Source organism: Dromiciops gliroides, chromosome 2, assembly GCF_019393635.1.
Source record: "Dromiciops gliroides isolate mDroGli1 chromosome 2, mDroGli1.pri, whole genome shotgun sequence".
NCBI classification, from domain to species: Eukaryota; Metazoa; Chordata; class Mammalia; order Microbiotheria; family Microbiotheriidae; genus Dromiciops; species Dromiciops gliroides.
This window is the reverse complement of record NC_057862.1, coordinates 348,130,200-348,146,632: the sequence shown is the minus strand read 5'-3', so window position 1 is coordinate 348,146,632 and position 16,433 is coordinate 348,130,200. Positions and strand designations below refer to the sequence as shown.

Here is a 16,433-nt window from a genome sequence, read left to right as displayed (position 1 = left end):
AACAGATTCTTTGATATGGCTTGGACCTTAAGGAACAGAATGATCTGAAAATGTTCTAGCACCATAAAACACAGACTGGTGGAGCTAGAAGGGACTTTAGAGTCATCTAGTTCTAGTCCAAGAGTGCCTCATTTGATAGATTAAAAAAAAAAACAGAGACTGAAGTCTTTGGTAGCATGAATGATGAATAGGGGACTGAACTTGGAATCTGGAAGACCTGTGTTCAAATCCTACTGCAGACACTTACTAGCCATGTGACCCTGGACAAGTTACTTAACCTCTCTGGACCTCAGTTCCCTCATCTGCAAAATGGGAGGGCCAGAATCAACAGTCTCTAAGGCCCTTTACATCTCTAAATCTATGATCCTATGATCTATGATCCTATAAAGTGATTTGCTCAAGGTCATTGACCCAAGTAGGGGCAGAGCTAGGTCTAGAATTCATGCTCTTCCTGATTAACCATGGATTTCTCAGTGTCCTTTGGTGTCTATCTATTTTTGCTATCATGATAAAGATTTATATGGATATCTATTGCACTTTAAAAATAGATGACTAATAATCTTCATCATTCAGCCATGCACTTCAGATCACTCTGAGCTTCCACTTAAGGCTAATTGAATTGATTGGCTAAAACCATCATTGTTCCCTCACATTCCCTGATGAAAAAATAAAATAGAATATTCCATTTTTTACCTTTCCTGTAGAAAATTCAATTGTTTTCTTCCAAGACATATTCAAGACATTTTAACTAAATACATATTTAAAAACCAGCTCAAAAAAATTCCAGACATGTCATAAATTAAATAAGTTGTCTCTCTCATCTTTGTTTATCAGACAAGCCTCACCCTGGATAGTAAGTGTCTGTGTCTTCTCTACAATAGCTTCTACCTTCTTTCGATTGATATTCCATTAGATGTACCTGAAACTTTTCAAATGACTAAACCCATGTCTTAAATTTAGGTGGACTCTTCCTCTCTACATCTTTCAGAAATGTTATGTGTGACCTTGGTCCATTTATTTCCCTTCTTTTGGTCTCACCTTCCCTCTCTGTGAAATTGGAAGTTTGAACTAGGCAACTGCTCTTCAGGTCCACTCTAGATCTAATATCTGAGTCCCATCTCTTCTAGACCTTGGGAAAGTCACTCTCCCCACTCTAAGCCTTAGCTTCCCCATCTATAAAATGAGGTAATTGGACTAGATGATCCCCATGGCCCCTTGAAGCTCTGACACTCCACATTCTGAGTACATTCCAATAGAGCATGATCTCTCCGAAGGCCCCTTCCAACTATTTTACATCTGTGTTCTATGTTATAACATCCCTTTCATCTATAATGCTCAATGTGTGCTCCAACTCCATGGAGGTGCTGTGGAATGAGTGGAAAGAGAGCTAGATTTGGATTTGAAGAAGATGGGTCCAAGTCCTGATGCCCTGTGTAACCTGGACAAGTCCCTTAAAGTTTGTCAGCCTAGCTTAAGTATACACAACATGAAATTGTTGGATTATATGATATTTAAGATCATTTGTAGTCCCAATACTATGGTTCTATGTATTCATTTATTATATTAAATCCCCCCAAGAAGAAAAAAAGAATCATTTATCTCTCATGGATGTGATTCAAGGGATGCCATAAGACAAGTAAATAGATTCTGTAAGGAAAGAATCCATTTGACGTCTGGAAAAATAGAGATGATTGGTGTTACCTTTTCTGGAGCAGGAAACTGCAGGTGATTTACTTCCAAGGGTGTTATCAAAGGAACAGTCTGAAAGCCGTCCTCAGCAGAAGGTTGTTTGCTGTTCTTGTCACTCAAATTACTCCCCAGCTTCACCATTCTTGTGCCTCACTTCCCAGACCTGAAACAGTCCAAATGAGTAAGGTGACAGAAGAAGGAGAGTGCAGGGAAAAAGAGAAGATTACAGTCATGGGAAATAGTTCCTTCCTAAATAGCTCCATTCTGGCTGACATTATCATCAAAGCTCACAACTCAGAGCTCAGAGCTTAACGTTTCTATTGTGTTTAAAAGATGACAAAGCTCTTTTCCCAAAACTCTGTAAGGTAAATAGACCATGCAGACCTTATTATCCCACTCTACAGAGATAGGAATTGAGCCTTGGTGAGGTACAGTGACTTTCCTAGGATCACTTAGCTAGGAGCAGAACTTGGATTTGAACCCTGATCTTTTGAGGTTCAGACATAATTCTTCAGACTATTCAGTGATCCTTTGGGGACACCTTTGTTAGGTTTCCAGACACTATTCCAATTGTACAACTAGACTCATTTAGATGTTTCATTTGCCCTAATGCCCATAGGATTCAACAGCTATAGCTACAGTCTAGGGAAAGCCAGAAGCAAATTAAAAATATGGTTTTAAAATATGTGCAAAACAGCAATCATTTAAAACAGCTGAAAAAATGCAAGCTGTTCATATCGAAAAGACATAACCAGAAGGTAGAAAGAACAAAGTCAGAATACTCTTGAGCATCATGCAGTATGATACATTTCACCTCACTATTTGAATTGCTATTTTTTGTTTACAGTTTCTCTTCAGCAAACCTTCCACTAAGAAGTGCATTGTTTGCATGTGCATGTGTCCTTGTATAGATTCCATGTGCATATATTCATCAATATGTATTCATATTCTACATTTTAGTATCCTTATCATTAGCATTATCTGGTTCTTTGATTCAGTAAATATAATAGCTACTGGATTTACTCCAACATAGTATGATTATATATGTTTTTAATATCAAACTGCACAATACCTAACTAAATAAATGCCCTGTATTTCTTCCTCTTGAGCTCGCTCTGAGTCAAAGAAAGACTCCTCCATTTAGGACCACAATGCAGCTTAGCATGACCTGATTTTACTTATCATTTCTATTGATGAGAAAAAAAACCAGGGGTGTCATAATGAAAGAGGGTGGGGTAGGGTGGGATGGGGGAAATGGAGCAAAGTAAACCCTTGTACTTACTGCAAATCACGCTTGAAGGGTCAGGCCAGATTCAGGCCAATCTGAGGAGTAGAGCTGGTTTTCCCTCGAACAAGAGCTTCGGGCTGATGGTGCTGAAGGGACAGGGCTCCTGGGTGTAGCAGCCTGAATCCAAGAGCTACTGACAGTAAGCTAGGAGCAGAGTATAGTAGCTCCTGCCTGCAATAAGCACACAGCTAGCTTGCGCTCTCTCTCTCTCTCCCTCTCTCTCTCTCTCTCTCTCTCTCTCTCTCTCTCTCACTCACTGGGGTAGTGGCTTCCCATTCCATCTGGCATCTGGCACCACCTGCTGTTTCTGATGCATGGCCGCAACTGCCACATAGAAAATACACATTCAAAACGGAAGAAGGAATTAATAAGTGAATAGGGTGGAATATACATATACATATATACATATATATTAATAAATACTTACCAAGCAACGCCACCTTGAGCTTTTAGAGGAAATGAAAAGGAAAACTAATGGGGAAAGGATAACCCTTCCAGAACTAAACTGTGATCCAGGAACAAAACAGAAACCAAAGCCAAATTTTGGACACTTGGAATTTGCTGTCAGAGCCGGTTTGTTCATAGAACCAATCATGTTAATAAAGGTGGGAATAAAACTCATTCAGAGTTGGGGCTGTTTCTATTGTTGCTGTCCCAGAGTGATAGGGAATCGCTCGGGCATTTCTAGTAATTGAGATCAGAACCAGGAGCATACATTTGGGAATTTTATATCAGTTGTTCAATGCAAAGAATACTTAGGGTCCTAAGGTCTAAAAGAAGGTACTGTTTCAGGGTTAAGGGAAATTCAGATTATCTGAAGCTAGTGGCCACGGGAGGGAGGCTTCAAGAAAGAGAAGGTTGGAGTGAATAGTAAAATCCAAGAAATCTGGAAAATATCCTATGTCTAAACTTAGTATATCTGAAACAACCTCATTTGGGTCCTATGCTTAGTTCTTAAATGAGGAAGAGTTGGCTCTTCCTCATATATCTGTCTTTAAAGCATAAGCTTAAGGGGACTTACATGCTGTTGCAAGCAAAATAGGGAAAGTATCCAATTCAAATCCATCAGCAGAGTCTTTCTTTGTTCAATTATTGAGTTCTCTTCAATCAGAAAAATGGAGTTATTTTTGTGTTCCAGAAGAAGAAACTGAGGCAAGGAAGGAAGTAAAATGATGAAGATAGAATATTCGGGAACAAGAATGAAATAAAGAAGAGAGTGTTTGGGTGATATCAGTGGAAGCATAAAGAGAAAATATATAAGGGATTTGTGAAAAATCAGAATTCTGGTAAAGATATAAGGAAGTGAAAAAAAATAGCTTTTGAGTCAAAGGACGTGAGTTCAAATGCTATTTCTTGGGCATACCACATGACTTAGAGTTCTTCAGCTTCAGTTTCTTTATTTATAAAATGAGGGACTTAAACTAGCTGGCTTCTGAGGTCCCTTCTAGCTCTAGATCTTTGACCCTATGTGTTTGATGACTGTAGACTTTGATTATTTGGACATCTGCTAAAGCTCTTTCTCTGCCCCAAAGAGAGTGATTAATAATTCAGTGATTTCAACCAAATCCAACTTCAGGAAATTACTAGCTGACTGACCCTGGGCAAGGCACCAATTCACCAATTGATGGACATCCCCTCAATTTCAAGTTCTGTGCCACCACAAAAAGACCTACTATAAATATTTCTACATATAGGTCCTTTGTCATTTTCTTTGATCTCTTTGGGATACAGACCTAGGATTGGTATTGTTGGGTCAAAGGGTATGCATAGTTTGGGTTTTCATTGTTGTTGTTTTGGTGAGGCAATTGGGGTTAAGTGACTTGTCCAGGGTCACACAGCTAGTAAGTATGTTAAGTGTCTGAGGCCAGATTTGAACTCAGGTCCTCCTGACTCCGGGGCTAGTGCTTTATCCACTGCACCACCTAGCTGCCCCAGGGGTATAAATAGTTTTATAGCCCTTTAGGTGTAATTCCAAATTGTTCTCCAGAATGTTGAGTCAGTTCACAACTCTACCAATAATGCTTTAGTATCCCAATTTTTCCACATGACCTCCAAGAGTTGTCATTTTCCTATTCTGTTATGTTAGCCAATCTTACAGGTGTCAGATGGCACCTTAGAGTTATTTTGGTGCATTTTTCTAATCAATAGTGATTTAGAGCATTTTTCATATGCCAATAGATAGCTTTGATTTCATCTGAAAACTCCCCATTCATATTCTTTGACCACTTTTCAATTAGGGAATGATTTTTCTTCTTATAAATTTAATTCAGTTCTCCACATATTTGAGAAATGAGGCTTTTATCAGAGAAATTTGTTGTAAAATATTCTCCCCATTTCCCATTTTTCTTCTAATCTTAGCTTTATTGGTTTTGGTTGTACAAAGCCTTTTTAATTTAATGTAATCAAAATTACCCATCTCGTATATCACATGCCTCTCTATTTCTGTTTGGTCATAAATTCTTCCTTTATCCATAGATCAGACAAGTAAAATTTCCATGCTCCCCTAATTTGCTTATGATATCACCCTTTGTGTCTAAATCATGTATCCATTTTAACCTTATCTGGTAAATGATGTGAGTTATTAGACTATACCTAGTTTCTGCTAAACTGCTTTTCAGTTTTCCCAGCAATGTTTGTCAAATAGTGAGTTCTTGCCCCAAAAGTTTGGATCTTTGGATTTATCAAACACTAGATTACTACGGTCATTTACTACTGTGTATTATGTACCTACCTGTTCTATTCCACTGATCTACCACTCTATTTCTTAGTCAGTACAAGATTGTTTTCATGATTACCACTTTGTAATATAGTTTGAGATCTGATGTTTCTAAGCCATCTTAATTTACATTTTTTACATTGATTCCCTTCATACTCTTGAGAGGTTTTGTTTTGGTTTGGTTTGGGTTTTTTGGAGGGGGAATGAGGGTTAAGTGACTTTCCCAGGGTCACACAAGCTAGTAAGTGTCAAGTGTCTGAGGCCAGATTTGAAATCAGCTCCTCCTGAATCTAGGGCCAGTGCTTTATCCACTGAACCACCTAGCTGCCCCTAAATGCAAGGTTTTTTAAAGCTTGCTATTCTAAAGGATGTTCACAGTCTTGTCCACAATTTTTTTTTGCAGTGCAATGAGGGTTAAGTGACTTGCCCAGGGTCACACAAGCTAGTAAATGTCAAGTGTCTGAGGCCGGATTTGAAATCAGCTCCTCCTGAATCTAGGGTCGGTGCTTTAGCCACTGCGCCACTGAGCAGCCCCAGGTTTTGTTCTTCCAGAGAGAATTAATTATTATTTTTTCTAGCTCTTTAAAATAATTTTGATGGTGGAGCCAAGGGTGGAAAGAAGCCAGGAAATTGCCTGAGCTTTCCCAAGTTTCTCTCAGAAACAATGTAAAATCAAGCCTCTAAATGGATTCTGGAGCAAAAGAACCAACAAAAAGACAGTGAAAACAATTTCCAGCTCAAGATAATCTACAAGGACTTCAGGAAAGGTCTATCTTGGCTAAAGGGGGAGTGCAGCCCAGCACAGATGGTCTCTAGTCAAGGAAGCAGGATGCTCTTAGCCATATCACAGATTAGTAGGCTAGGCCTTTCAGTCCTGGCCCAGAAAGCAAACTGCCAGCCCTGGAACCCCAGCACAACAGGCATGACTAGGCTGGGCCACCCCAGTGCACTGGGCAAGCTACAAGCTCCTGAGAGCCTGGAATAGAAAGCCAGTGACCAGGCCCCCGGCCCCCAGTGCAAGGAGCTTGGGACAATGCCCCTGTGCCCCAGGAGCAGAGCTCAACTTTAAAAGTCATGAAATAGGCTAAAAGTGAAAAAAAAAAACAGAAAAAAAGCCCTGACTACAGAAAGCCACTATGAAGACAGGGAAAGCTAAAACACATACTCAGAAGAGGACGACAATGTCAAAATGCCTAAATATGAAGCCTCTAAGGGGAATATTAATTGTTTTCAAGCCCAAAAAGTCTTCTTGGAAGAGCTCAAAAAAGTACCTTAGGGGCAGCTAGATGGCACAGTGGATAAGGCACCGGCCCTGGATTCAGGAGGACCTGAGTTCAAATCCGGCTTCAGACACTTAACATTTACTGGCTGTGTGACCCTGGGCAAGTCACTTAACCCCAATTGCCTCACCAAAAAAAAAAAAGTACCTTAAAAATGAAATAAGAGGGGCAGCTAGGTGGTGCAGTGGATAAAGCACTGGCCCTGGATTCAGGAGGACCTGAGTTCAAATCCAGCCTCAGACACTTGACACTTACTAGCTGTGTGACCCTGGGCAAGTCACTTAACCCCCATTGCCCCACAAAAAAAAAATTAATGAAATAAGAAATTAACAACTTTAGTAAAGTTGCAGGATGCAAAATAAATCCACATAAATTATCAGCATTTCTATACATGACCAACAAAGTTCAGCAGATAGAAAGAGAAATTCATTTTAAAGTAACAGCAGAGGGACAGCTAGGTGGTGCAGTGGATAAAGCACCAGCCCTGGATTCAAGAGGACCTGAGTTCAAATCTGGCCTCAGACATTTGACACTTACTAGCTGTGTGACCCTGGACGAGTCATAACACCAAATGCCTCACAAAACAAACAAATAAATAAAGTAAGGGTAGACGATATAAAATACTTGGGAGTCTACTTACTAGGACAAACCCAGGAACTATATGAGCACAATTAAAAACACTTTTCACACAAATAAAATCAGATCTAAATAACTGGAAAAATATCAATTGCTCATGGATAGGCCAAGCTAATATAAAAAAATGACAATTCTACCTAAATTAATTTACCTATTCAGTGCCATACCATTTTGCATTTCATAATATTCTCTATCTCCTGTTTGGTCATAAACTGTTTACCTTTCCATAAATCTGAGAGGTAAACTATTCCTTCCTCTCCTAATTTACCTATGGTATCACATTTTATGTCTAAATCTTGCACCCATTTTGACCTTATTTTAGTATAAGGTGTAAGATGTTGGTCTATGCTTAGTTTCTGCCATACTAGCTTTTTTCAGCAGTTTTTGTCAAATACTGAGTTCCTATCCCAGAAGTTGGAGTCTTTGGGTTTATCAAATAGTACATTACTAAAGTCATTTAATACTGTGTTTCCTATGCCTAAACTATTCCATTGATCTACCACTCTCTTAGCGAGTACCAAATAGTTTTGATGACTGCCACTTTAGAGTAAAGCTTCAGATTTGGGTACATGATGATTTTTACTGCATTAAATTAAAAAGGTGTACAAGCAGAAGCAATGCATCCAAAATTAGAAGGGAGGCAGAAAGCTGGGAAACAATTTTTATAGCCAGTATTTCTGATATAAAGGCCTCATTTCTAAAATGTATCAGGAACTAAATCAACTTTATAAGAATCCAAGTCATTCCCCAATTGAGGTCAAAGGATATGATCAGGCAGTTTTCAGATGAAGAAATCAAAGCTATCTTTTGCCATATGAAAAAATGCTCTAAATAACTTTAGATTAGAGAAATTCATATTAAAATAACTCTGAGGTACCACCTCACATATATCATATTGGCTAATATGACAAAAAGGGAAAATAATGAATGTTGGAGGAACTGTGGAAAAATTGGAACACTAATGCATTGTTGGTGGAACTGTAAACTGATCTAACCATTCTGGAGAGCAATTTGGAACTATACCCAAAGAGCTTTGGGACTGCTCATATATACCCTTTGACTCAGCAATATCAATATTAGGTATTTTTCCCAAAGAGACCATAAAAAAGGGGAAAGGACCCACATATACAAAAATATCTATAGCTGCTCTTTTTGTGGTCACAAGGGATTGGGATTTATGGGGATGCTCATCAATTGGGGAATGACTGAACAAGTTGTGGTATATGAATGTAATGGTATACTATTGTGCTGTAAGAAACAATGAGCAGGTGGATTTCAGTGAAACCTGGAAGGACTTACATGAACTGATGCTGAGTGAGATGAGCAGAACCAGAAGAACATTGTACACAGTATCAACAACATTGTGTGTTGATTAACTGCAATAGACTTGACTTTTCTCAGAAATACAATGGTCCAAGATAGTTCCAGAGGACTCATGATGGAAAATGCTCTACAAATCCCCCAGAAAAGAACCGTGGAATCTAGATGAAGATAGAACCATACTATATCTACTTTTTTTGTTTTTCTTTTTGAGGTTTTTCCCTTTTGTTCTGATTCTTCTTTCACAGCATGACTAATGTAGAAATGTTTAATGTGATTGTACACGTATCACCTATATCAGATTGCTTGCTGTCTTGGGGAGGGAGGAGGGAGGGAGAAAAATTTGGAACTAGAAATCGCATAAAAACAAATGTTGAAAACTATCTCTATGTGTAACCACAAAATAATAAAACACATTTATTATTTTTTTAAATCAAATAAGAGAGGTAAAAGAAAAATTCGGAAAATAAATGAGAGTTAATGACATGAAAGTCAATGGCTTAGAAAAGGAAGCATAAAAATTAAGGAAAACAATTCCTTAAAAATGAGAAAGAAATCCACTGAAGGAAACAACTCCTTAAAAAGCAGAAGCTGTCCAATGGAAAAGGAGGAATAAAGGCTACCTGAAGAAAATAATTCTTTAAAACTTAGAATTGGGCAACTGGAATTTAATGACTCTATTAGAGATCAAGAATCAATCAAGCAAAATCAAAATAATGAAAAAATAGAAGAAAATGTAATACACCTCATTGGAAAAACAACTAAGCTAGAAAATAGATCCAGGAAAGAGAATTTAAGTATTACTGGACTACCTGAAAGTCATGATCAAAAAAAACAGCCCGGACAGTATCTTTCAAAAAATATAGGCAGAGTCAAGATGGTGGAGGAAAAGCAGTGACTTCCAGGAACTCTCTCCAAGAACCCTCCAGATACCTTCAAATAACCCCATTAGACAATTCCTGAAGCAGGAGAGACCACAAAAGATCATTTTCCAACCAAAGACAGCTTGGAAGGTTGGAAGGAAAGATCTGTTATACCAAGGTGAGAGTGGAGTACAGCTCTGTACTGTGCCATGCAGACCCAGCTCCAGGTAGGCCACCCCAGAGGAGCCTTGTAATTGGCTGCAGCGGCAGCTGCTTCTAAAACTCAGCTCATGGACAGTGATGGGGTCAAGTGGTTGGCTGGGGGAGATTACAGGGGTTTCTGCTGGCACTGAAGCAGAATTCTGTAGTTTTGTACAAGCTAGGATCCAGGTCATAGTCTTGAGTGGCATCCCAGGTTGGGGAGGGGCACAAACATGCCAGAACTTGCAGTAACAGTGGAATAGGATTCTCTTCCAGGTCAGAAGGCTAGCAGGCCTGTGGTTGCTTGCAGACCAGAGCATAGCTCAGGGGAGTTGCGAACATGCCTCTCCTTAAATCATGTCACCTGGGATCCCCTGAAGCCTGGGACAGTGCACCCTGGAAGCAGTGCCCCACTTTAAGAAGGACTTAAAAACTCAAGAAATGGGCTGTCACAATGAGCAAACAGAAAAAAATGCTGATCCTAGAAAGTTTCTTTGGTGACAAGGAAGATCAAAATACACCCTCAGAAGAAGATAACAAAGTCAAAGATCCTACATCCAAAGCTGAAAAGAAAAATATAAATTGTTCTTAGGCCATAGATGTGCTCAAAAAGGACTTTGAAGATAAGGTAAGAGAGGTAGAAGAAAAAATGGAAGGAGAAATGAGAGTGATGTAGGAGGGTCATGAAAAAAAGTCAACGGCTGAGAAGCCCAATTGGCCAAACGGAAAAGGAAGTACAAAAGATCTCTGAAAAAATAGTTGCTTAAAAATTGGGATTGAGCAAATGGAAGCTAATAATTTTATGAGAACTCAAGACAGAATAAAGCAAAACCAAAAGAATGAAGAAAGAGAGGGCAATGTAAAATACCTCCTTGGAAAAACAGCTGACCTGGAAAATAGATCCAGGAGAGATCATTTGGAAATTATTGCACTACCTGAAAGCCATGATAAAAAAAAAAAGCTTAGAAATCATCTTTCCTGGAAGGGAAAATTGCCCTGATATTCTAGAAGCAGAAGGTAAAATAGAAATTGAAAGAATCCTCTGGTCACCTCCTAAATGAGATCCCAAAATGAAAACTAACAGGAATATTATAGTCAAATTCCAGAACCCCCAGGTCAAGGAGAAAATATTGCAAGCAGCCAAAAAGAAACAATTCGAGTATGGTGGAGCCACAGTCAGGATATCACAAGATCTAGCAGTTTCTGCATTAAAGGATTGGAGGACTTGGAATATGATACTCAGTAGGGCAAAGGAACTGGGATTACAACCAAGTATCACCTACCCAGCAAAAATGTGTATAATCTTTCAGGGGGAAAATGGGAATTCAATAAAAGAGAGGACTTTCAGTCATTCATGATGAAAAGACCTGAGCTGAAAGAATGTCTGACTTTCAAATATAAGACCCTAGAGAAACATAAAAAGGTGGACAGGAAAAAGAAATCATAAGGGATATTAAAAGGTTAAACTGTTTACACTCCTACATGAGAAGATGATACTTATAACTCGAAAGAACTTTATCATTATTAGGGCAGGTGAATGGAGTATATTTAGACAAAGGGCATAAGTGTGAGTTGAATATGAAGGGATGATATTTTTTAAAAAATAAAATTAAAGGGTGAGAGGAATGCACTAGGAGAAAGGAAAAGGGAAAGTGGAATGGGATAAACTATCTCACATAAAGGAAGTGAGAAAAAAAATTATGGAGTGGAGGGGAAGATGGAATAGGAGCAGGAAAGTGAATGAGCCTTAGTCTCATCAGAATTAGCTCAAGGAGGGAATAACATACATACTCAATTGGATAGAGTAATCTCTCTTATCCTTCAAGAAAATATGAGAGGAAGGGGATAAGGTGGTGGGGGGGTGAAAAATGGGAGGGCAGATTGGGGGGGGCAATCAGAAGAAAAATACATTTGAGGAGGGAAAGAGTGAAAGAAGATAGAAAATAGAGTAAATATCATGGGGACGGAATAGTATGGAGGGAGATACAGTTAGCAATAGTAACTGTTAAAAAAATTTCAGCAGAGGGAAGAGCAGTATAAGATGATGATAAGGATGATGATATTGTTTTTGTTGATGATGATGACAAAACAAATGCTAATTACTTTGCTGAGCTATTGTGAAGAACATTCTTTGTCAGATATAAGGAACTAAATAAATGTTATCTATTCTTTTTGTGGTAATAATCAACATCATGGGTTTATTTTAAGGAAATCCCTCTTTAAAGCACTATAGAAACATAGTTTGCTATTTAAAAAAAATGATGAGCAGAACGCTATCAGGAAAACCTGGAAAGACTTACATGAGTAGATACAAAGTGAAATGTACTGTGTACAAAATAACAGCAATATTGTAAGATGATCTGCTGTGAATAACTTAGTTATTTTCAGCAATACTATCATCCAAGCCAACTCTGAAGGACTTATGAAAAACTCAGTCCATCTACAGAGAAAGAACTGATGGTATCTGAGTACAGATTGAAGCATAATTTTTGTTAGTTCCTTTTTCTAAAGTGTGTTTTTCCTGTTTTCTTTCACAACCTGACTAATGTGGAAATCTTTTGCATGACTACACATGTATAATTCACATTGAATTGCTTGAGTTCTTAACATGGGTGGGGAGGGAGGAAGGAAGAGAATTTGGAACACAAAGTTTTAAAAATTGTTGTGAAAATTTGTTTTTACGTGTAATTTGAGCGGAAAATAAAATTCCAAACAAATAGATAGATAGATAGATAGATAAGTAAATAAATGAATAAATAAGTAAATGAATGAATAAATAGATAAAGAAATGAATAAATGAATGAATGAATTATTGCCAAGAAAAAAATGCCCTGATATACTAGGACCAGAGGGTAAAATCATCAGTGAAAGAACCCACCTCCTTAAAGAGATCCCCAAATGAAAAATCCAAAGAATATTGTAATCAAATCCTAGAATTATCAGGCCAAGAAGAAAATCCTGGAAGCAGCTAGAAAGAATTCAGATATCAAAGAGCCACAGTCAGGATTACACGTGACTTTGTAGCTTCTATATTAAAGAATCTGAGGGCTTGGAATATGGTATTCCATAAGTCAAAGAAGCTTGGATTACAACCTAGAATCAACTATCCAGTAAAGCTGATCATAATCTTTCAGGGGAAAAGATAGACATTCACTGAAATAGAAAACTTTCAAATTTTCCTGATGAAAAACTCAGAGATGAACAGGAAATTCAATGTTCAAATACAAGACTCAAGAGAAGCATAAAAAGGTAAACAGGAAAGAAAAAAAACAAATTATGTTATTCAATAAGATTAAATTGTTTACATCCCTACATGGGAAGATGGTACTTAAACTCTTGAGAATTGCATCTCTATGAGAGCAGTTAGGAGTATACATAGGCAGAAGGTGTGGGTATAAGTAGACTTTGATGTAATGATATAAACAAAATGAAGGGGTGAAAAAGGGGATTGTACTGGGACAATAGGAAAGGGGAAGGCAGAATAGGGTAAATTACATCACATGAAAATGTGAAAAAGATCTATTACAGTAGAGGGAAAGAAGGGAGGGGGTGAGTATTGTTTAAACATTACTCTCATTGGATTTGGCTCAAAGAGGGAATCACATACATACTCATTTGGGTATAGAAATTTATCTTACCTTACAGAGAAGTGAGAAGAGAGGGGGAAAAAGGGAAGAGGAGGAGGCTTTTAGAGGGGAGGGAAGAAGTAGGACATGACAAAGGAAAGAAAAGTGAGGGGGCCTGATAGAGGGGAGGGGCAAATTGAGGGAGGCAGTGGTCAGAAGTAAAACAATGCTAAGGAGAAACAGGGTAAAAGGAGGGAGAAAAGTACAAAAAAAGGAAAAATAGGGTGGAGGGAAATACAGTTAGTAATCATAACTGCAAATGTGAATGGGATGAACTCTCCCATAAAATAGAAGATAGCAGAGTGGATTAAAAAACAGAATTCTATAATATGTTGCTTACAAGAAATACATTTGAAGCAGAGAAATACACACAGAGTAAAGGTAAAAGACTGGAGCATAATATATTATGCTTCAGCTGAAGAAAAAAAAAAAAGAACAAGGAGGTAGGGGCATCTAGGTGGCGCAGTGGATAGAGCACCAGCCCTGGAACTCAGTCAGGAGTATGTGAGTTCAAATCCAGCCTCAGACACTTAACATGTACTAGCTGTGTGACTCTGGGCAAGTCACTTTACCCCAATTGCCTCACTAAAAAAAAAAAAAAAGCAAGTGGTAGCCATCTTGATCTCAACAAAGAAAAAGCAAAAATAGACCTAATTAAGAGAGATAAGGAAGGAAACTACACCTTGCTGAAAGGTACCATAGACAATGAAGTAATATCAATACTAAACATATGCACCATGTGTTATAGCACCCAAATACTTACAGGGAAAGTTAAGTGAGTTATAGGAAGAAATAGTCAGCAAGATCATACTAGTGGGGGACCTTAACATCCCCCTCTCAGAAATAGATAAACCTAATCACAAAGTAAGCAAGAAAGAACTTAAGGAGGTGAACAACATTTTAGAAAAGTTAGATATGATAGATAGACCTCTAGAGAAAACTGAATGTAAATGGAAGGAAATATACCCTTTTCTCAGCCATACATGGCACCTACACAAAAACTGACCATGTATGGGGGCATAGAAACCTCACAATCAAACGCAGAAAGGCAGAAATATTAAATGCATTCTTTTCAATTTGTGATGCAATAAAAAGTTTGTGTAATAAACGGCCATGGAAAGACAGATTAAAAATTAATTGATAGGGCCAGCTAGGTGGCACAGTGGATAAAGCACTGGCCCTGGATTCAGGAGGACCTGAGTTCAAATCTGGGCTCAGACACTTGACACTTACTAGCTGTGTGACCCTGGGCAAGTCATTTAACCCCAATTGCCTCACCAAAAAATAAAATAAAATTGGTAACTAAACAATCTAACCCTAAAGAATGAGTTGATTAAACAACAAATCACAGAAACAATCAATAATTTCATCAACAAGAATCATAGTAATGAAACAATATACCTAAACTTATACCAAAACCAATGCAGGTCTTAGGGGAAATTTTATATCTCTAAATGCTTATATGAATAAAATGGAGAAAGAAAAGATCAATGAATTGGGCATGCAACTAAAAAACCTAGGAAAAGAACAAATTTAAAATCCCCAATTAAACATCAGATTAGAAATTCTGAAAATCAAAGGCGATATTAATAAAATTTAAAGTAAGAAAACTATAGAACAATGAAATGAAACTTAGATCTTGTTTTTATAGAAAATACAATAAGATATATAAGCCAGTGGTTAATGTGATAAAAAGAAAAAAGAAAGAAGAAAACCAAATTACCAGTATCAAAAATGAATAGGGTAGGGGCAGCTAGGTGGCGCAGTGGATAAAGCACCGGCCCTGGAGTCAGGAGTACCTGAGTTCAAATCCGGCCTCAGACACTTAACACTAGCTGTGTGACCCTGGGCAAGTCACTTAACCCCAATTGCCTCATTAAAAAAAAAATGAATAGGGTGAATTCACTACCAATGAAGAGGAAATTAAAGCAATAATTAGGAGCTATTTTGTCATATTTATGTATGCAAATACATGGATGAGTGTTTACAAAAATATAAATTGCCCAGATTAAGTGAGTAAATAAAATACTTTGCACACATATAAAGTCAGATCTAAACAATAGGCAACATCAATTGCTCATGGGTAGGCTGAATTAATATACTAAAGATGACCATTCTACCAGAATTAATTTGCTTATCAGTTTCATACCAATCAAACTACAAAAAATTCATTTTACAGACCTAGAAAAATTTGTAAAAATATTCATCTGGAAGAACAAAAGGTTCAGAACACCAAGGGAATTAATGAAAAACAAACAAACAAACAAAAAAAAACAAAGGAAGGTGGCCAACCATTCCAGGTCTAAAAGTTTATTATAAAAATTTTTTAAATAAATAAAATTTTATTATAAAGCAGCAATCATCAAGACTATTTGGTACCGGCTAAGAAACAGAGTGATGGATCAGTGGAATAGATTAGGTACACAAGACACAGTAGTAAATTACAATAGTAATATAATTTCATAAAGACAAAGACTCCAACTTCTGGGATAAGAACTCACTATTTGACAAAAACTGCTAGGAAAACTGGAAAATAGTATGGCAAAAACTAGGCATAAACCACTATCAAACACCATATACCAAGATATGATCAAAATGAGTACATGATTTAGACATAAAGAGTGATACCATAAACAAATTAGAAAAGCAAGAAATAGCTTACCTGTTAGATCTATGGAGAAGGGGAAAATTTATGACTAAACAAGAGATAGAGAACATTATGAAATGCAAAATGGATAATTTTGATTCCATTAAATTAAAAGGGGCTTGCTCAAACAAAAGCAATGAAACCAAGATTAGAAGGAAAGCAGAAAG

The 16,433-nt window shown here is 37.5% G+C and overlaps 1 protein-coding gene across 1 annotated transcript in view; it reads right to left on the bottom strand.

The window, feature by feature from the left end:
- Positions 1-3,242, bottom strand: part of NSG2 (neuronal vesicle trafficking associated 2) — a 62,950-nt gene extending 59,708 nt beyond the window's left edge. Inside the window, exons 1-2 of the mRNA XM_043989079.1 lie at positions 2,972-3,242; positions 1,702-1,852 (exon numbers count right to left, since the gene is read on the bottom strand). Coding sequence (XP_043845014.1) covers positions 1,702-1,830 — 129 coding nt within the window. The 5' untranslated portion in view covers positions 1,831-1,852; positions 2,972-3,242. The remainder of the gene's footprint in view (positions 1-1,701; positions 1,853-2,971) is intronic.
- Positions 3,243-16,433: the final 13,191 nt, after the last annotated feature.